Source organism: Argopecten irradians, chromosome 1 (assembly GCF_041381155.1).
Source record: "Argopecten irradians isolate NY chromosome 1, Ai_NY, whole genome shotgun sequence".
Taxonomy (NCBI): domain Eukaryota; kingdom Metazoa; phylum Mollusca; class Bivalvia; order Pectinida; family Pectinidae; genus Argopecten; species Argopecten irradians.
The window spans coordinates 52,656,399-52,678,312 of record NC_091134.1 but is presented as its reverse complement, the minus strand read 5'-3'; the positions used below and the strand labels follow the sequence as shown (position 1 = coordinate 52,678,312).

Genomic DNA, 21,914 nt, shown 5'->3' with positions numbered 1-21,914 from the left:
AACTCCCCAATCATGTCTATCATTACATCAGTAGAAAATGTGTAACTACATTGAGTCTGATCAGATGAACTCCCCAATCATGTCTATCATTACATCAGTAGAAAATGTGTAACTACATTGAGTCTGATCAGATGAACTCCCCAATCATGTCTATCATTACATCAAGTAGAAAATGTGTAACTACATTGAGTCTGATCAGATGAACTCCCCAATCATGTCTATCATTACATCAGGTAGAAAATGTGTAACTACATTGAGTCTGATCAGATGAACTCCCCAATCATGTCTATCATTACATCAGATAGAAAATGTGTAACTACATTGAGTCTGATCAGATGAACTCCCCAATCATGTCTATCATTGCATCAAGTAGAAAATGTGTAACTACATTGAGTCTGATCAGATGAACTCCCCAATCATGTCTATCATTACATCAGTAGAAAATGTGTAACTACATTGAGTCTGATCAGATGAACTCCCCAATCATGATCATTACATCATAGAAAATGTGTAACTACATTGAGTCTGATCAGATGAACTCCCCAATCATGTCTATCATTACATCAGTAGAAAATGTGTAACTACATTGAGTCTGATCAGATGAACTCCCCAATCATGTCTATCATTACATCAGATAGAAAATGTGTAACTACATTGAGTCTGATCAGATGAACTCCCCAATCATGTCTATCATTACATCAGGTAGAAAATGTGTAACTACATTGAGTCTGATCAGATGAACTCCCCAATCATGTCTATCATTACATCAGGTAGAAAATGTGTAACTACATTGAGTCTGATCAGATGAACTCCCCAATCATGTCTATCATTGCATCAGGTAGAAAATGTGTAACTACATTGAGTCTGATCAGATGAACTCCCCAATCATGTCTATCATTACATCAGGTAGAAAATGTGTAACTACATTGAGTCTGATCAGATGAACTCCCCAATCATGTCTATCATTGCATCAGGTAGAAAATGTGTAACTACATTGAGTCTGATCAGATGAACTCCCCAATCATGTCTATCATTACATCAGGTAGAAAATGTGTAACTACATTGAGTCTGATCAGATGAACTCCCCAATCATGTCTATCATTACATCAGATAGAAAATGTGTAACTACATTGAGTCTGATCAGATGAACTCCCCAATCATGTCTATCATTACATCAGGTAGAAAATGTGTAACTACATTGAGTCTGATCAGATGAACTCCCCAATCATGTCTATCATTACATCAGGTAGAAAATGTGTAACTACATTGAGTCTGATCAGATGAACTCCCCAATCATGTCTATCATTACATCAGATAGAAAATGTGTAACTACATTGAGTCTGATCAGATGAACTCCCCAATCATGTCTATCATTACATCAGGTAGAAAATGTGTAACTACATTGAGTCTGATCAGATGAACTCCCCAATCATGTCTATCATTACATCAGGTAGAAAATGTGTAACTACATTGAGTCTGATCAGATGAACTCCCCAATCATGTCTATCATTACATCAGTAGAAAATGTGTAACTACATTGAGTCTGATCAGATGAACTCCCCAATCATGTCTATCATTACATCAGGTAGAAAATGTGTAACTACATTGAGTCTGATCAGATGAACTCCCCAATCATGTCTATCATTACATCAGTAGAAAATGTGTAACTACATTGAGGTCTGATCAGATGAACTCCCCAATCATGTCTATCATTACATCAGGTAGAAAATGTGTAACTACATTGAGTCTGATCAGATGAACTCCCCAATCATGTCTATCATTACATCAGTAGAAAATGTGTAACTACATTGAGTCTGATCAGATGAACTCCCCAATCATGTCTATCATTACATCAGAGGTAGAAAATGTGTAACTACATTGAGTCTGATCAGATGAACTCCCCAATCATGTCTATCATTACATCAGGTAGAAAATGTGTAACTACATTGAGTCTGATCAGATGAACTCCCCAATCATGTCTATCATTACATCAGGTAGAAAATGTGTAACTACATTGAGTCTGATCAGATGAACTCCCCAATCATGTCTATCATTACATCAGGTAGAAAATGTGTAACTACATTGAGTCTGATCAGATGAACTCCCCAATCATGTCTATCATTACATCAGGTAGAAAATGTGTAACTACATTGAGTCTGATCAGATGAACTCCCCAATCATGTCTATCATTACATCAGATAGAAAATGTGTAACTACATTGAGTCTGATCAGATGAACTCCCCAATCATGTCTATCATTACATCAGGTAGAAAATGTGTAACTACATTGAGTCTGATCAGATGAACTCCCCAATCATGTCTATCATTACATCAGGTAGAAAATGTGTAACTACATTGAGTCTGATCAGATGAACTCCCCAATCATGTCTATCATTACATCAGGTAGAAAATGTGTAACTACATTGAGTCTGATCAGATGAACTCCCCAATCATGTCTATCATTACATCAGGTAGAAAATGTGTAACTACATTGAGTCTGATCAGATGAACTCCCCAATCATGTCTATCATTACATCAAGTAGAAAATGTGTAACTACATTGAGTCTGATCAGATGAACTCCCCAATCATGTCTATCATTACATCAGGTAGAAAATGTGTAACTACATTGAGTCTGATCAGATGAACTCCCCAATCATGTCTATCATTACATCAAGTAGAAAATGTGTAACTACATTGAGTCTGATCAGATGAACTCCCCAATCATGTCTATCATTACATCAGGTAGAAAATGTGTAACTACATTGAGTCTGATCAGATGAACTCCCCAATCATGTCTATCATTACATCAGGTAGAAAATGTGTAACTACATTGAGTCTGATCAGATGAACTCCCCAATCATGTCTATCATTACATCAGTAGAAAATGTGTAACTACATTGAGTCTGATCAGATGAACTCCCCAATCATGTCTATCATTACATCAGTAGAAAAATGTGTAACTACATTGAGTCTGATCAGATGAACTCCCCAATCATGTCTATCATTACATCAGGTAGAAAATGTGTAACTACATTGAGTCTGATCAGATGAACTCCCCAATCATGTCTATCATTACATCAGTAGAAAATGTGTAACTACATTGAATCAGTGTCCCAATCATGTATTTCATCAGTAGAAAAGTGTAACTGATCAGATGAACTCCCATCAATCTACATTGAGTCTATCAGATTAACATCATGCTAGGTAAAAATGTGTAACTACATTGAGTCTGATCAGATGAACTCCCCAATCATGTCTATCATTACATCAGGTAGAAAATGTGTAACTACATTGAGTCTGATCAGATGAACTCCCCAATCATGTCTATCATTACATCAGGTAGAAAATGTGTAACTACATTGAGTCTGATCAGATGAACTCCCCAATCATGTCTATCATTACATCAGGTAGAAAATGTGTAACTACATTGAGTCTGATCAGATGAACTCCCCAATCATGTCTATCATTACATCAGGTAGAAAATGTGTAACTACATTGAGTCTGTGATCCAGATGAACTCCCCAATCATGTCTATCATTACATCAATAGAAAATGTGTGTAACTACATTGAGTCTGATCAGATGAACTCCCCAATCATGTCTATCATTACATCAGTAGAAAATGTGTAACTACATTGAGTCTGATCAGATGAACTCCCCAATCATGTCTATCATTACATCAGATAGAAAATGTGTAACTACATTGAGTCTGATCAGATGAACTCCCCAATCATGTCTATCATTACATCAGGTAGAAAATGTGTAACTACATTGAGTCTGATCAGATGAACTCCCCAATCATGTCTATCATTACATCAGTAGAAAATGTGTAACTACATTGAGTCTGATCAGATGAACTCCCCAATCATGTCTATCATTACATCAGGTAGAAAATGTGTAACTACATTGAGTCTGATCAGATGAACTCCCCAATCATGTCTATCATTACATCAAGTAGAAAATGTGTAACTACATTGAGTCTGATCAGATGAACTCCCCAATCATGTCTATCATTACATCAGGTAGAAAATGTGTAACTACATTGAGTCTGATCAGATGAACTCCCCAATCATGTCTATCATTACATCAGGTAGAAAATGTGTAACTACATTGAGTCTGATCAGATGAACTCCCCAATCATGTCTATCATTACATCAGATAGAAAATGTGTAACTACATTGAGTCTGATCAGATGAACTCCCCAATCATGTCTATCATTACATCAGGTAGAAAATGTGTAACTACATTGAGTCTGATCAGATGAACTCCCCAATCATGTCTATCATTACATCAGGTAGAAAATGTGTAACTACATTGAGTCTGATCAGATGAACTCCCCAATCATGTCTATCATTACATCAGGTAGAAAATGTGTAACTACATTGAGTCTGATCAGATGAACTCCCCAATCATGTCTATCATTACATCAGATAGAAAATGTGTAACTACATTGAGTCTGATCAGATGAACTCCCCAATCATGTCTATCATTACATCAGATAGAAAATGTGTAACTACATTGAGTCTGATCAGATGAACTCCCCAATCATGTCTATCATTACAATCAGATAGAAAATGTGTAACTACATTGAGTCTGATCAGATGAACTCCCCAATCATGTCTATCATTACATCAGATAGAAAATGTGTAACTACATTGAGTCTGATCAGATGAACTCCCCAATCATGTCTATCATTACATCAGATAGAAAATGTGTAACTACATTGAGTCTGATCAGATGAACTCCCCAATCATGTCTATCATTACATCAGATAGAAAATGTGTAACTACATTGAGTCTGATCAGATGAACTCCCCAATCATGTCTATCATTACATCAGGTAGAAAATGTGTAACTACATTGAGTCTGATCAGATGAACTCCCCAATCATGTCTATCATTACATCAGTAGAAAATGTGTAACTACATTGAGTCTGATCAGATGAACTCCCCAATCATGTCTATCATTACATCAGATAGAAAATGTGTAACTACATTGAGTCTGATCAGATGAACTCCCCAATCATGTCTATCATTACATCAGGTAGAAAATGTGTAACTACATTGAGTCTGATCAGATGAACTCCCCAATCATGTCTATCATTACATCAGGTAGAAAATGTGTAACTACATTGAGTCTGATCAGATGAACTCCCCAATCATGTCTATCATTGCATCAGGTAGAAAATGTGTAACTACATTGAGTCTGATCAGATGAACTCCCCAATCATGTCTATCATTACATCAGTAGAAAATGTGTAACTACATTGAGTCTGATCAGATGAACTCCCCAATCATGTCTATCATTACATCATAGAAAATGTGTAACTACATTGAGTCTGATCAGATGAACTCCCCAATCATGTCTATCATTACATCAGGTAGAAAATGTGTAACTACATTGAGTCTGATCAGATGAACTCCCCAATCATGTCTATCATTCATCATAGAAAATGTGTAACTACATTGAGTCTGATCAGATGAACTCCCCAATCATGTCTATCATTACATCAGTGAAAATGTGTAACTACATTGAGTCTGATCAGATGAACTCCCCAATCATGTCTATCATTACATCAGATAGAAAATGTGTAACTACATTGAGTCTGATCAGATGAACTCCCCAATCATGTCTATCATTACATCAGATAGAAAATGTGTAACTACATTGAGTCTGATCAGATGAACTCCCCAATCATGTCTATCATTACATCAGGTAGAAAATGTGTGTAACTACATTGAGTCTGATCAGATGAACTCCCCAATCATGTCTATCATTACATCAGGTAGAAAATGTGTAACTACATTGAGTCTGATCAGATGAACTCCCCAATCATGTCTATCATTACATCAAGTAGAAAATGTGTAACTACATTGAGTCTGATCAGATGAACTCCCCAATCATGTCTATCATTACATCAAGTAGAAAATGTGTAACTACATTGAGTCTGATCAGATGAACTCCCCAATCATGTCTATCATTACATCAAGTAGAAAATGTGTAACTACATTGAGTCTGATCAGATGAACTCCCCAATCATGTCTATCATTACATCAGATAGAAAATGTGTAACTACATTGAGTCTGATCAGATGAACTCCCCAATCATGTCTATCATTACATCAGATAGAAAATGTGTAACTACATTGAGTCTGATCAGATGAACTCCCCAATCATGTCTATCATTACATCAGATAGAAAATGTGTAACTACATTGAGTCTGATCAGATGAACTCCCCAATCATGTCTATCATTACATCAGATAGAAAATGTGTAACTACATTGAGTCTGATCAGATGAACTCCCCAATCATGTCTATCATTACATCAGATAGAAAATGTGTAACTACATTGAGTCTGATCAGATGAACTCCCCAATCATGTCTATCATTACATCAGATAGAAAATGTGTAACTACATTGAGTCTGATCAGATGAACTCCCCAATCATGTCTATCATTACATCAGATAGAAAATGTGTAACTACATTGAGTCTGATCAGATGAACTCCCCAATCATGTCTATCATTACATCAGGTAGAAAATGTGTAACTACATTGAGTCTGATCAGATGAACTCCCCAATCATGTCTATCATTACATCAGGTAGAAAATGTGTAACTACATTGAGTCTGATCAGATGAACTCCCCAATCATGTCTATCATTACATCAGGTAGAAAATGTGTAACTACATTGAGTCTGATCAGATGAACTCCCCAATCATGTCTATCATTACATCAGGTAGAAAATGTGTAACTACATTGAGTCTGATCAGATGAACTCCCCAATCATGTCTATCATTACATCAGGTAGAAAATGTGTAACTACATTGAGTCTGATCAGATGAACTCCCCAATCATGTCTGACATCTTCAGTCAGTCGTCCTACTTCTTAGTTGGAAGTAAAACAATTTTCTATCAAATATTTCTGGAATAAAAAACCAGTTTTCACCTTATTGTGATTGCCCTTCTATTTTTTGTAGCCAATGTTGGTGCCGGGTTAGTTTGAAGTGATTACATGTTGACAAGTGCCATACTTATTAGTAGGAATATAGTGGTTTTAGTGTCATACTTACTTGTAGAATTAGTGGTTTTAGTGCCCTACTTATTTGTAGGAATAGTGGTTTTAGTGCCATACTTATTTGTAGGAATAGTGGTTTTAGTGCCATATTTATCTGTAAAATTAGTGGTTTTAGTGTCCTACTTATTTGTAGAATTAATGGTTTTAGTGACATGATTATTATAGTTAGAATGAGTGGTTTTAGTGACATACTTATTTGTAGAATTAATTGTTTTAGTGACATAATTATTTCTAGAATTAGTGGTTTTAGTGCCATACTTATTTATAGAATTAGAGTTTTTTGTGCCATATTTATTTGTAGGAATAGTGGTTTTTATGTCATACTTATTTGCAGTTGTTTTCTTGCTTATTTGCATGTGGGAAGTATTTCAATTGCTAATTTCAAGATCTTGCAGGAACTTTGATGTGCTTTCCAAATTGATATACAGTTCCACTCCCTTATTTCTGTATCTCTTCTGAGAATGATTCAGAAAATTGTCCAGAATATATATATCATAAAACTATCAGCTTTTACTGAATACCCGGGGTGCACTTGGTGCAGACATTATGGATGATCTTTTTTGAATGGTTGTGCTATATAGTTGAAACCATGTGTGATAGATCAGGCGTATAGTTTCTATTTTGGTCTAGTCCTCAATTGTTGTGGATGGTGAGGTGCCAGCAAATTTATTTGACTTGGTACATTTGCAATGATACAACAGTAGTTAACTACATTTGTATGTCATACTGGGTACAAACGTAACAGGTGCCCTCCCCCCCTGTTTTCACTAAATATCTTTCGTACACAATCACTGTCTACACCTCGCCAAGTCAATGTACCTGGTAAAGATCGGGGTCGGTTATAATGGAAGGGTTCCAATTAGGATGTAGGGCATTGGTATTTTATCTGTCAATTCCTCAAGAAAGAGATCTGTCCTGAACGAGTTTAAGGAGATGAATTGATCTAGTTATCAATGTAACAATGTCATGCGGATCTCAATAATGTTGCTTACAAATGCTGTTTGTCAACAGCATTGCATTGAGTTCTGGAAGGTTAATTTTTCTTAACCAAGGACTGGTCTGCATAGATATGACCAATGTTTCAAAATTATCAAAACTCCTTGGGTTTCCATTAACTGCTTTTTTTTCAAATCAACAATCTGCGTGTTTCAGGCATTTGAAGATGAGCTCAAACGACGCCAGAGTAAGGTTGACTCAATTAGCCAAAAAGGTGAGGAACTTCGCCAAGAGGGTGCGGCAGCCATCTTGGAACCAGAACTTGCCGGTTTGAACAAGAGGCTTGCAGACGTCAGCAACCAGGTGGTGCGGTACCGACAGCCAGTTACAGAGGAGACAACCCATGCAGATTCTGCATTTATCTCAAGGTCAAGGGCACCTGTGATGTTGACCTCTCCTACCGCAACGTCAGGGAGGTCACCAGCACAGTTCCTGGATAGCCTTCACAAGATCTTAGATCAGATTGCTAACATCCAAGGAATGCTGCGATCTCCAGAACTACACAGTAAAGATTTTGAGAATCTCTCCCAGCAGGAAAGACTTCTCAAGGTAATAAGGAGGCAAAAAAGAAGGGTCAAAACAATATCTGGGAAAAAAACTTTTATTTGAATCCATTGATTCAAACGACTCAAAGAAAAATAATATTGTGAGTCTTAAAACTTAAAAATAATGTATGCAATGGTTTAATGTGTAATGCCATGAATGGTGGGAGGGAGGGGCATATAGTATATGTAACACATATCTGTCTCATCCTGTCCTTTAACATTGTGTCCCGTCTCCATCTGATCTATAGAGTCTGATGTATAACAGTCAGAATATCTAGTTGTTTTAGTAAAGATGCAGAGTTACATAATTTGGTTTCTAAAGCAATAAATTTTATTGATGTTTGATTGCAAAAGGGAGATCCATCTTCATTATCTAATAGCAGTGATTAACCAGGAATTTTAATTTTAGTGTTGTTAATTTGATTCTAAAATATCCATAATTAGCTGATATTTTTGTGACAAATCAATTACCCATATTTCGGTCAATATTTCATAATATACAGGAAAGGGAAGTAAAAACCTCCTATACTACCTGAGTGAGTCATTACCAGCACCTTGACGGCTAACGACTATTTCTGAACCGTTCCTGAGAGCTGATTACATACGTTAGATCCATTTTAGATACCTAATGAAAATAAACATTCATCCTCGTACTTGTAACATCAACATTTTCTTGTGATATTAGGACAATACACCTATATTTAGCTTTTTAAAAACAAAAACATTCAATTAAGTGTTTCTAAATGTGAAGCAGATGGTTTCATTTCGGAACTCTCCACTTGACTTGTGTTCGACTGTAATTTCCACTTATCCAACGCTTCATTTAGTTTGTGTATTTTAAGTAACTGATTACCTATCTTGGATAAGATAAGGCTTTAGATATAGAATACCAAAAAAAATAATCAGGGAAATTAATTAAAATATCTTGGGTATAATTGACATTTTGATAACAAAAGAAAAAGTAACAATCTAGTAGGGATTTCTTGGCTTAAAACTGTATGAAGAAGAAAGATGAAATAGAAAAAAATATTGATTTCAAACTAAAGTTCAGATGTAGTTTTTGGTACTGTATGGTGCTGCATTATTTTTATTGAACTAGAATTATATAAACTCTAAGTACATATTCTGTATAAAGCTTGGAGTATTTAACCATGTCAAGTAATTTTTTGGATGAAAAGTAAAACACACTTTGTCTAGTTGGAATATTCCTATTTCATTTTTCATTGACCAAATATTGGTTCCCTTCTTATCCTTAGTTTTCTTTATTGCTTTTCATTTTGAAACTCAATTTAAATGTTTTTATAATTACAAGACTATGAAATTGTATGTGTTTGTAGAAGGTGAAGGAAGCGTTGAACCAGGTACAGCCGATAGTGGAGGAGGCTGAACGAGACCGACAGGAAGTACTACCCCACTGTACCGGGGAGGAGGTGGGCAGGCTCAGGCTCGATATGGAACAGGTCATGGCCGAGTGGAGACAGGTCAACGATACCTATATCACCAGTCACAGGTCAGTCGAGAAAGATAGAGACAGTTGGGCAAAATCATAATAAAAACACAATAGAAAATAAAAAACAAAATTGGAGACAGCTAGGTGATCAAAATCGGAATGAAAAACAACATAAATCTAAAATAATGATTATCAGTCAAAGCTCAGTGAATGTCTGAAAATATAACAAGAAATGATACTTAACATTAAAACAATATGATTGAGAATTATAAAAAAAAGTAAATTAAGGAGAATATAATCAGAGGCTCCAAGCATCATAAATTCTGCTTCATTGTCAGACAGTACCGTGCTATCATTACACAGTTTTAATCATTTGGTTTTGGTGATACTTTTTCCATAATTCAATATGTTTCTCTGTCCTTTTCAAATCTCTCACTACCAGTGTTAAAGTAAAAGTGATGTTAAATGATTCAGTTTATTACCTAAAGTCTGCATGGACTTCACTCCCCTGTTTGTTTGTAAGGTCCAACTCTTGATCTATTACAATAAAGTTCCTCAGACTGTACACTTTGCTGATAAAATTCTTTTAGGTCCTTTCTTATTCTGGTACCTTACTTACATATGACAATTAGTTGAAGTTTTGTGAGCTTCTTGAAGAAACATTGATCAGTGTTGCATATAATGAACACCATGGTAATTATGCATGTGTAATACTTTCATATTTTGTTAAAAATTTCCATGGTTACCACAGTAAATATTGCTTTCCCCACCTTGCCTTTGTAGGATTACATAATGATACTGTTATATAGGTATATAACGGTATACTTATAGGTGTCAGCACTCCAGTTTGTGGATAGATTGGCTATTTATAGATATCATGATGTGATCAAAAATTTCTAGGGATCAAAAGACGATGTTTGATGATTGTCAATGATGTACTCTAGTCCCTGAGAATGTACTTTGATGTGGAGGTCTATATAACTCCTGGGACTGGGACGAAAGCAAGAATGTACAAACGTAAATATATTTATACATACAGCAGATGTGTTTTACTATCAAACAGCTTTATCCCAATTACTTACTTTTTCACTCTGATGATTGAGGAAGTGAGCACTGAAGTATTGTACAGTGCAAGACTATAATTTTCTAGGGGATAATAAAAGGAAACTCCAAGCTGGCTAGAAATCATATGAGAGTTACCTCCCTTAGCCTCTGAAGACATTTTCTCTGATATTTTATTAAGCCTTAGAAACAATATCTTAAGGTTATGTATCTGAAGATGTACTCTCTGATAGAGATTTTAAATTAACAAACTTTGATTAACAATGAACCACTGAAAAGTTCTGTATTTCATTTTTAGCCCACCATCATCAGATGGTAGGCTATTCAAATCACCTTTCGTCAGTGGTCCGTGGTCCGTGGTCCGTCCGTCCTTCCTTCCGTCCGTCGGTCCGTCCGTTAACAATTATTGTTACCGCTATTTCTCACAAAGTGCTGAAGGGATCTTTTTTTAATTTCAAATTATTATAGGTTCCCCTAGGGCCCTAGTTGTGCATATTTAATTTTGGGACCAATCGGTCAGCAAGATGGCCGAATGGCAGCCATCTTGGATTTTGATAGTTAAAGTTTGTTACCGCTATTTCTCAGAAAGTACTGAAAGGATCTTTCTCAAATTTCATATGTATGTTCCCCTTGGACCCTAGTTGTGCATATTGCATTTTGGGACTGATCAGTCAACAAGATGGCTGACCGGCGACCATCTTGGATTTTGATAGTTACAGTTTGTTACTGCTATTTCTCAGAAAGCACTGAAGGGATCTTTCTCAAATTTCATATGTAAGTTTCCCTAGTCGTGCATATTGCATTTTGGGACCAATCGGTCAACAAGATGGCCGACCGGCGGCCATCTTAGATTTTGATAGTTAAAGTTTGTTACCGCTATTTCTCAGAAAGTACTGAAGGATTCTTCCTCAAATATCATATGTAGGTTCCTTAGGGCCCAAGTTGTGCATATTGCATTTTGGGACCAATCAGTCAACAAGATGGCTGACCGGCGACCATCTTGGATTTTGATAGTTACAGTTTGTTACTGCTATTTCTCAGAAAGCACTGAAGGGATCTTTCTCAAATTTCATATGTAAGTTTCCCTAGTCGTGCATATTGCATTTTGGGACCAATCGGTCAACAAGATGGCCGACTGGCGGCCATCTTAGATTTTGATAGTTAAAGTTTGTTACCGCTATTTCTCAGAAAGTACTGAAGGAATCTTCCTCAAATATCATATGTAGGTTCCCTAGGGCCCAAGTTGTGCATATTGCATTTTGGGACCAATCAGTCAACAAGATGGCTGACTGGTGGCCATCTTGGATTTTGATAGTTAAAGTTTGTTACCACTATTTCTCAGAAAGTACTGAAGGAATATTTCTCAAATTTCATATGTATGTTCCCCTTGGACCCTAGTTGTGCATATTGCATTATGGGACCAATCAGTTAACAAGATGGCCGACTGGCAGCCATCTTGGATTTTGATAGTTAAAGTTTGTTACCACTATTTCTCAGAAAGTACTGAAAGAATCTTTCTCAAATTTCATATTATGTTCCCCAAGGACCCTTGTTGTGCATATTGCATTTTGGGACCGATCAGTCAACAAGATGGCTGACCGGCAGCCATCTTGGATTTTGATAGTTAAAGGTTGTTACCACCATTTCTCAGAAAGTACTGAAGGCATCTTTCTCAAATTTCATGTGCAGGTTCCCTGAGGGGTCTAGTGCATTTTCGGACTTATCGGTCCGCAAGATGATCGACAGGTAGCCATCTTGGATTTTGATAATTGAAGTTTGTTACTGCTACATATCTCAGAAAGTACTGAAAGGATCTTTCTCAAGTTTCATATATAGCATGTAGTAAAAGTTTGACAAGCAGGGAAAAGATCCCTCTTTCTGTTGTCAGACATAGATCATTCTTTGTTGGGTGCCAAGATCCCTCTGGGATCTCTTGTTAATAAGATAATGTACATCGAAATGAAGCATATACAGTCAAAAGTGGGGATTTTATGTCCATCCTTTAATACCTCCGTGTTGTCACTTTCTGTTCTTTTAAAAGAAAACCTGTTTATGATCAAGATACCATGAAATTGGTCTTTATTGACCCCAATAAACCTGGGCTGACCCTTGTCCAGAGCCTGGCTGGAGAATTAATTATCTATTTAACGATACAGTGGACATTTCAGCAATGGCGTGCTATTTCACTGTATCAGATTTGAAGGCTATTTATACCAGATCATGACTTGACAAAAGTTTGTTCCTTTTACTGAACACAGTTCTTTCTTTAACTTATGATTTCCAGACCATTTTCTATGATTGTTGTCGTAGACATTCTAATTTCTGTGTTATTGACAACTTTGTTTTATTTTTTTGGTTTTTTTTTTGGTTTTTTTTTTGCATTTTTTTGCAATTATATCTTAATAATGATATTTTAAATTGTTTGAAATGGTAATTTTTAAATCATTAGATTTCAGAGTAAAATAAAGTAAAAAAAAAACAACAAAAAAAACAAAAATGGCAAATGTATTGAAACTTTTCTCTTGAGGAATCCCACACATATTTATACATTAAAGTGAATAGTCGGTCAAAGAAAACCAGTCTAAATGCGTTCATTGGCCTTCCAAAAGTTCTCACATATTAATATGACGGCCAAGTTCTGCTTAGTTTCCCAGTTCTGACCATTAAAGTAAAGAAAAGTTGAAAGCATTGAAAGCGAGGCTGCGTGGAAATGTAACCACGGACATGGTGAGCCGGGAGGATGTTTTAGAAATTTCCATACTTTAAATTAATTTCTTCGTATGCAGACAGATTTAGATGAGAGATTTTATTTTTCCATTTCATAAGAAATTATACTGGATACATTCAAACTATTTTTACCGACTTTAGCCATCCTTGCCAGATTGTTCACTTTAACTGTCTATAGTCTATAATGCCTCTCAGTTATCCTTATAAGTTTTTACCATATCTCTAAATGCCTTGTGGTCTTATCATTGGTCAACGTTACATCTATATTACACAAGTGAAGTGACCACATGCTGTCTGGTCATAATCGTCCTATTGTACCTAGGTGTTTAGTGGGACATCTTCGCTTTCACTCAGACAGCTTTCCTTGTGCATGTATACAAAAGATTAAGTAAACCTTTAAATAGAGACCTACCCGATCTGTAACGGCTAGTTAGTATAACTGGTCAGTGGTCAGTGGCGGGTCAGCGCTATACCTATAGGACCTGAGAAGGTCATCACCTATTCTGTAAGGTAAATAGCTAGATTGGTCAGTTGTCAACAATATAAATTACCTGTAAGATACCTGCTCCACCTACAGAAAACCATTTAGTGATAATGCTGTTGATGCCGAAATTTCCAGGTGATAAAGAAATCATTATGCAAATTAGTCTTGACAAAATCCGATCTGTCTCTTAGCTGGAGATTTGACAGGATTTTTTTCTCCGGGTTATCCTAAGGATATGGGTTCAGGATTACAGCAAAATTCTTTGACCTCAGACCCAGGACAATGTGGCTTTCTAGAGCGATATTGGATAATTACATAGACTGGACAATAAAGAATTGTCCGCTCTTCATTCAGGAAGGATATACAAACATTTGTATAGAACGTTTATTTGCAGTGTCAACTTTTAGATAAATCCTACTAGTATATAGAAGGATACATCATATCTGTGATGACTTCAGATCTTCTGAAATATTCAAGTTATGTGGACAGTGTAATGTTTATAAATTTTGTGAACATTTTGGTCACTCTACATGAAGAATTTTGAAAGTACCAAAAAATGTATGAGGATTTGCTAAATCTGGTGAGGTAGAGTACCATTTCTCAGAGTATAGTCCTGCTACTCTGTTTAGAAAGTAATATTTTCACTAGTTTGAAATAACATTTTCCGGAGTATGAAATTTCCCTTGATGACGTCTGAAGTAATTGTCTATGCGGTGCCAGTGAATGAGTGAGAAATAATACATGTTAACGTGCTTGTGTTAGTATTCATCTAGAGCTGAGGATGGCCAAAATCCAAGGTCGAACTATTGTAGTCAAGTATGACCCTGAGAAGTTAATGTAAGTACTTTTATTACTTACCTGCAAACACTTACCATTATCATGACATGTAAATGCCTGTGATAAAATACAATGGACCAGACCCACACCTTGCCACGACTGTCCAGTAGAGATGTCCATGTTCCTTTACTGCACACCTATACGCTTCAGCCAATACAACACAGTTTTCTAAAATATGATAAAGAAATTAGTCCTATTTACCATGAATTATTTTGTCTTTGCATATTACAGTTACTAATTTTCTCTGAAAAGTATGACGTTAACTTACAAACACATGACATCAAAGTCATTTCCTACCCACAAGAACAGATAACTCTGAATTATGCAAATAGAGAATTGGTGTGATAGCAGATTCTGTTTCTATTGCAGACTTTCCTAAAACTATAAATAGATAATGTTGAATAAAATATGAATAAGTTGAAATTCCAGGAAAAGGTATGAATTTTTTTTCGATGAAGAAGTTTTCGTCTTTTTTTTAAAAAAGTTTATATCTATGTCGTTAAGTTTCTTTGTGAAGCACACAATGCTTTGAATTTGTAATTCCACTGCTAGCTAGAATCCATATAGATCTGCCAATTTGACAGATTGATAGCACTTTTCTAAAAGATTAGAATATATCTGAAGACTAATTTTAGGTGTTTGTTGTGCTTTAAGGACAGCAGATCAATATCAGATGCAGTTTACACATGGATCTGTGGGATACTTGTAGTGACAAGATGGATCGTTTTTGTTGTACTTTACGCCAAAGTTGGTGTGTAACTCTAGCTTGTATCAAACAGAAAAACACCTGACATGTAACAAATCTGATTCAGTTTGTCACGTAATTTTTAAAGTGTATAAGACTGTGATGTGTTTATAGTCAGAATTCTGTGGGTGTATATTTGTTGTAGTAGAAGCAGTCTGATGTGCACATATATATCTATCTTCTGATTGCACTGTTGGCCAACTATGATAGCCAAACTACAAGACTCCATTCCATACAACCCCTTAATAGTTGTGACAACCCCATGATAAACTTGTACAAGTCCATATCAGAAATCAAGATAGAACAAGCAACTCTCATTGCCCTGTCATCTCAAAAGTAGCCTTTAGCTTTACTCCTTCTGCAACCACAATTGCGAGAGCCCTGCATATTAAACTACTCCATGCAGTTGAGTTCTCTAGTGCATTCTTCACATCCTAACAAATGATCATATATGTACATGTATTCCCAATGCCAGTATCACTTTGCATTTTGGAAGAAAGCATTTGGTTGTATGTATGGCTGTATATTGAGACTATAAGGATAGTTATTGGTTTAATATGTTAAATAGCCTTTGTTTATCATGTTGTATAAATGTATTTGTAACTTCAGACACATCAATCTTTCAATCTCTATGGAAATATATGTTCACTCAATGCTGTAGTGTTTCATTCAATGCAAATGTCAGGACTGCTGGGATTGTCTTCGATGACTCTCATGTCGAAAGACTTGTGTCTGTTGGCTTAGTATTAAATGCTTCTTGAAAGCCAATCTTATTGCAAAACTTTTAATTGTTTAGCATTTAATTTAAAACCATTTTCTTTTGATTTTGCTTTTAATATTATCTGTTAGATTTAAGATTTTATGGAATTTTCATGAATTTATGGAAAAAAAAGTTAAACGGTTACAATTGCTATTACGTTGATGGTGCTATTTGATGGTTATATTCAATATAGTACTCCATGACCATATATGGTAATTAGTACATTAACATGTATAGCAGATAGTGAGAAGGGTGTTATAGAGAACAATTATGGTAATTTACCACGAAATATACTGAAAGATGGAAGCAAATTAGTTGCTCATACTAAAGATATTTACGGTAATTCTCAATATCATGAAATAGAGATTGACTAAAAAAGTATACTATCATGTAATACAGATATACAGGACAGGGTAGGGTTTTATTGATGTAATCATTAGATTAGATTATGACTACATGGCATACAGCATCATATCTATGATACACAATAGAGGATCTTCGGTGACTACAACAAATATACCATAAAATATACATAGGAGACGAAGTCACAGTACGTCACAGTACTGACAGACCATGTTACTTCTGTAGGGCATGAGTACAAAATGGGTGTGTAGAAATAATTAATGAGTGTATGGAGGTTATGGGTACAGTGTTGATTAGTGGGAGGGGGGGGTCCATACATTAGGTACAACAATATATGTTACAGGAGGGGGGGGAATCCATGGGTATTATTAGGTACAACAATATTTGTTACGGGAGGGGGGGGGGGCATGGTGATAAGTTACGATAGTTATGGGGGTGGGGAAGGGGGACGGTAAGAGATTGTATTCCAAGGGGATTCTATGGTTATTTGTATATGTACAACAACTTATATAGGTGTTAGGGGAGAGGGTAAAAACCATAAGTTATGGGGGTGGGGAAGGGGTTGGGTAGAGAGGGCACAGAGTTGGCAGTTGTCTTCCAAGTCTTACATTATGAGGACATTATATAACTATTTGATTATGTAACCTTGGAAGTTATTGTTGCATTTATATAACTATGAACATGTAATTCATCACAGGCCGGGGTTAGATTTGATTGATGTAGAATGATTGGGTAGTGGGTGGTAACTTGTGGTAATATATCTCTGTATCTCGACTGCTCTTATTTGATTTATGGCTTTGAAAGTGATAGTCTATAGTTACATTGTATATGTGTTCTTTAGCATATATGTTTTGACCTTGAGCTCATAAATGTCCTTTAAGTTACCTTGACATCAGTTATCTGTTAATTATACATGAAGAAGTTTTTTTAAAGGTGACCTTGAAGTAAGGTATATATAAGATATGTGAGACAAGACTTTATCAGTAACCTTTAAGATCAAACTCCCAATAGGAAAGTCTTCAGACAGACATCAAGGTCATCCTGAACCCTATATAATCTCACTACAGAGGGCTGTACTCAAATCTACACTTTAACTGATTATCTTCTACCACTATTTCAGTGAATTTGAAGGTCTAAATTTAGAAACTCTATTGCTGAAACTAATTCTCCAGTTGTCTTCATATCTCTTTGTGATCTTGATGCTTGCTACAGAACATGTGAAATAAGATTATGTAGACTATGCAGTTAGATTTATACTGAGCAAAAATACACAATGCAAGACTTCCTGCAGGGAAATTGTGTCAATAAAATTCTATCTTCAGTTTGATCATAAATCAGCATTTTTTGCCAATTCAATGAAAATAAATATGTAATATTGTAGATAGGGATAATTATGGGGTTGTTGTGGCAATACATTCTTAAAGATTAATGTTATCTCTATTTTTTGTTTCCATGGTATTTCATCATAGTTACATTCAGCATATTACATGCATCAGGTTCCTTTAATTGTCTAGCCCTTTTTGGCAGCACATGCATTTGACAAAATTTCGGATAGATTAACAGAAATATTCATTTATCAATATAGCAATATTATAAAACATCTTTTAAAATAATGATGAGATTCAGTTTCTCTTATAAATGACTGTTAAAATAAGGGAAATATTTTGTCTAGAAGAAGAAATGACGCTACATACTTGTAAGTAGCTTTCAAACTTGGCTATAACACCTTGACAAGAGCCATGGCAGCACTTACCATAAACTGCCACATGACTCTTCAAGAAATGTGCAGCTGACGTTTGCTCCAATAAAAAAACCTCAACAAACATTGTGTTTTGTATGTTAATTCATTAGGTTCATGTGCACTTAGTCAATCATTGTTATTTTCTCAGCCAATCAGAGTTGTTTCTTAACCATCAGTTTCACACCAGGAGATTTAGAACTGGCAGACGACCAAACTCTTGTATATATCCTGATACATCTAGTCAAGATCTACCATTCTATTATGGCAGGTCAAGGTCATGGTTTCTAATAGTGCTTGCTTGGATTGCTTTTCAAAGGTCAAAGGGCAAGTTCAATTACTTTAAAGAGAAAATAACTAATATACTTAGGATGTCATTTTCCACAGCAAGTGATAATTTGTTTGACATTAGATTATAATTGGTTGGCATTCATGACAAAACTTGTTTGTTTCCACAATAAATGCTAGAAATGTTGGTTTCATACAGTTGATACTTTAGCTTTAAATTGTTTTCCAAAAGAAACTGGATAAAACTTTTGTATGAATCACTCAGTCTTGTGGCCATTCCATGTAATACTGAAAGTGTTCCTTCCCATCAAGGCCATGACTTGGCTGCTAGTTTCAGAATCCTGCTGTTAACAGTATTGATCATCAAAATCTCTGGCACACTTGCACAGTATCAGGCTAACAGCATCTATTTTATAAGTTTTTCATTCAATAAAACTTCAGTGATAATATGTAGGTTGTGTAATCAGAGATGTAATTGAACTGCAGCTCGTGTTACTTTGTTACCCAACACACATTAGTTCAAGATGAAATTTTTTCCCCGATTTGTGGCAACTATAGAGTTTGTCGTGTTGAAAATGTTGCCACGGTTACAGTGACATGGTCACTTGTTTGGTGCCACAGCTTTAATCAGACTTTTATAAAAAAAAGCTTCCCAGAATGTAATATTAAACCATTTCCCAAGAGACTTTCCCTGTGAATGCAATGGAATAGCTTAGGGAGAATAGCACAATCACGTAATGATAGATCAGAAAGCTTTAGCTGTCGCTGCTTGTATTCCGGTTAACTCATCCAAGACTGGCTATATATAGACCGGTTCCATGGCAGGAAGGGCTGATTCTCTGACAACCATTTTCTGTAGAATTTAGTGGAAGTGTACCCTTTGGCGATGTATGGATGATGGCTGAATACGTAGAGTAAGCATGTATTGTATTGTCGGGATAACAATGGTGTCAGCCATTGATTGTGTGTATGTGTGTGTGGCTTCATCAACACGGGACGGGGATTATTATCCGCCACACACGTGTATTCTCGATGTTGTCCCCCTTCGCTTTTCATCCCAGACTTCGTACATTTTATCGTCACACAATTGAATGTTTAACGTATTGTACCCTCTATCGTATTCGAGTATCTGTATTTATCTATAGTGGTCAACATGGTAACTGCTTCACTGTCCATACACATTAAGCGTTATTTATAAACGTTCCCACTCAAGCGTAATATGCATACTGTTGTAATCATTAGTGAATTTAAAAGGAAATTTCCTGATGTAAATCTTATTGTATGTCACTGCCACATCACTGATCTATAGATCGTGACATTGGATGTCTATTATATGACCTATATATCTGTATAGTTGACCTACAATAATGATTATCTGTTAAATGAAGATGATATAAACTCTGCAGGGTCAACCATTTCATACAGCCGGAATACATCACTCATAGTTTGTGTTGATACGCTGTGTTAATCCTTGCATTTGTCATCTTACTGTAGGTCGTAACACCCCTTACTATCCTGTGACCCTGATGACCACTACGGCCACTCTGGCTACAGGTGTTAATTCTTTTACTTGTCATTCTAATCAGACACTCATTACTCTCTGGTCCATCGCTGACCATTCCTATGACATTGGACAAATCTTATGGTGTTGGTCCTTGTGTCAAAGTTCTGAACAATTTGTCTGCTGGTATAATAGTGTACGATCTCTGTCCACAGGCGATGGTCCAAGGCTGCTGACCAGTGGAGGCAGTTTAATAATGAGATGACCGAGCTGAGAGGTTGGCTGGACGATGCAGAACGACAACTTCGGATGCTGGCAGACTCTACAGACCGAGATACCATTTATAATGTAAATATGCTTACCTCCCGCCCCTACACAAATGTCAATCATATGACAAAATTTTACTAATTGCTTTTCAAAAAAGAAATTTTGATATAGTTTCAATGAGAGGACATGCCAAGGGGGATCTCAATATTCTTGTCTATATACATCATAGGCTTCCACAGAAATACAGAAAATAATCAAAATCTAGTACCTAACTAAAAAAGTTCCTAATTCGTCTTGCAGTCTCCTATGCTGTCAGTTTCTATAGAAGATCTTCATGTGATATAATTATGTGATAACATATGTTATATTTTCATGACATAATTAATTTATTCATCCACATTACCCTCCAATTACCAAGAATACATCAATTACTCCACATAATTTCAATAAAACTTAACAGAGAAAAAGCCATCTAGGTTCCTGTCATTGATGTTCTGAGGAAGTCTGCCTTGTCTGTTCCTATGATGTCAGTTTACATTTACAAAATTTTGTGTATAGCTTTTCAAATTCTTGTCGGCCTAGCCTAATTAAATAAATGCTACATAACAGATCCAGAATATGGATTAGTGATTAGAGGGTTGAATGTGTCAGCCCTGGTATCTATATAACTCAATTCTGGGACACATTTGTGGTTTGTATCCCAAAGATGACTCAACAATTAAAGAGCATTCCAATAAACCTGCATTGGGACGGACGGCTGCTGTTCTGTGGAGAAAGTAGGTCATGAAATCCAACTGAGATCTTTAATTCTATGACATTTGTCTGTTGAGTTCATTGAGATTTTATGCTTCTACCATCAAAAATGGAAGCATACAGTGTTACCAAGGCTTGTGCCATCATGTCCTGTCCCATTTCATCTACATTCAGTTGGGTTCTTGACATTTCCATATCATCACTCGTCTGCCTGTCCTGTTCAATGGTCCCCCATCCCAGGGTTCTTGATATTTCCATACATCCACTCTGTCTGCCTGTCCTGTACAATGGTCCCCCATCCCTTGGTTCTTGATATTTCCATAC

General features: G+C 36.0%; 1 protein-coding gene across 6 annotated transcripts in view; it reads left to right on the top strand.

Annotated features, from left to right (window-relative positions):
- Window positions 1–21,914, top strand: part of LOC138332868 (dystrophin-like) — a 305,298-nt gene that overhangs the window by 170,098 nt on the left and 113,286 nt on the right. For all 6 annotated transcript variants that reach the window (XM_069280861.1, XM_069280851.1, XM_069280886.1 and 3 more), the window contains 3 exons: window positions 8,227–8,619; window positions 9,953–10,125; window positions 20,786–20,918. In XM_069280861.1, coding sequence (XP_069136962.1) covers window positions 8,227–8,619; window positions 9,953–10,125; window positions 20,786–20,918 — 699 coding nt within the window. The remainder of the gene's footprint in view (window positions 1–8,226; window positions 8,620–9,952; window positions 10,126–20,785; window positions 20,919–21,914) is intronic.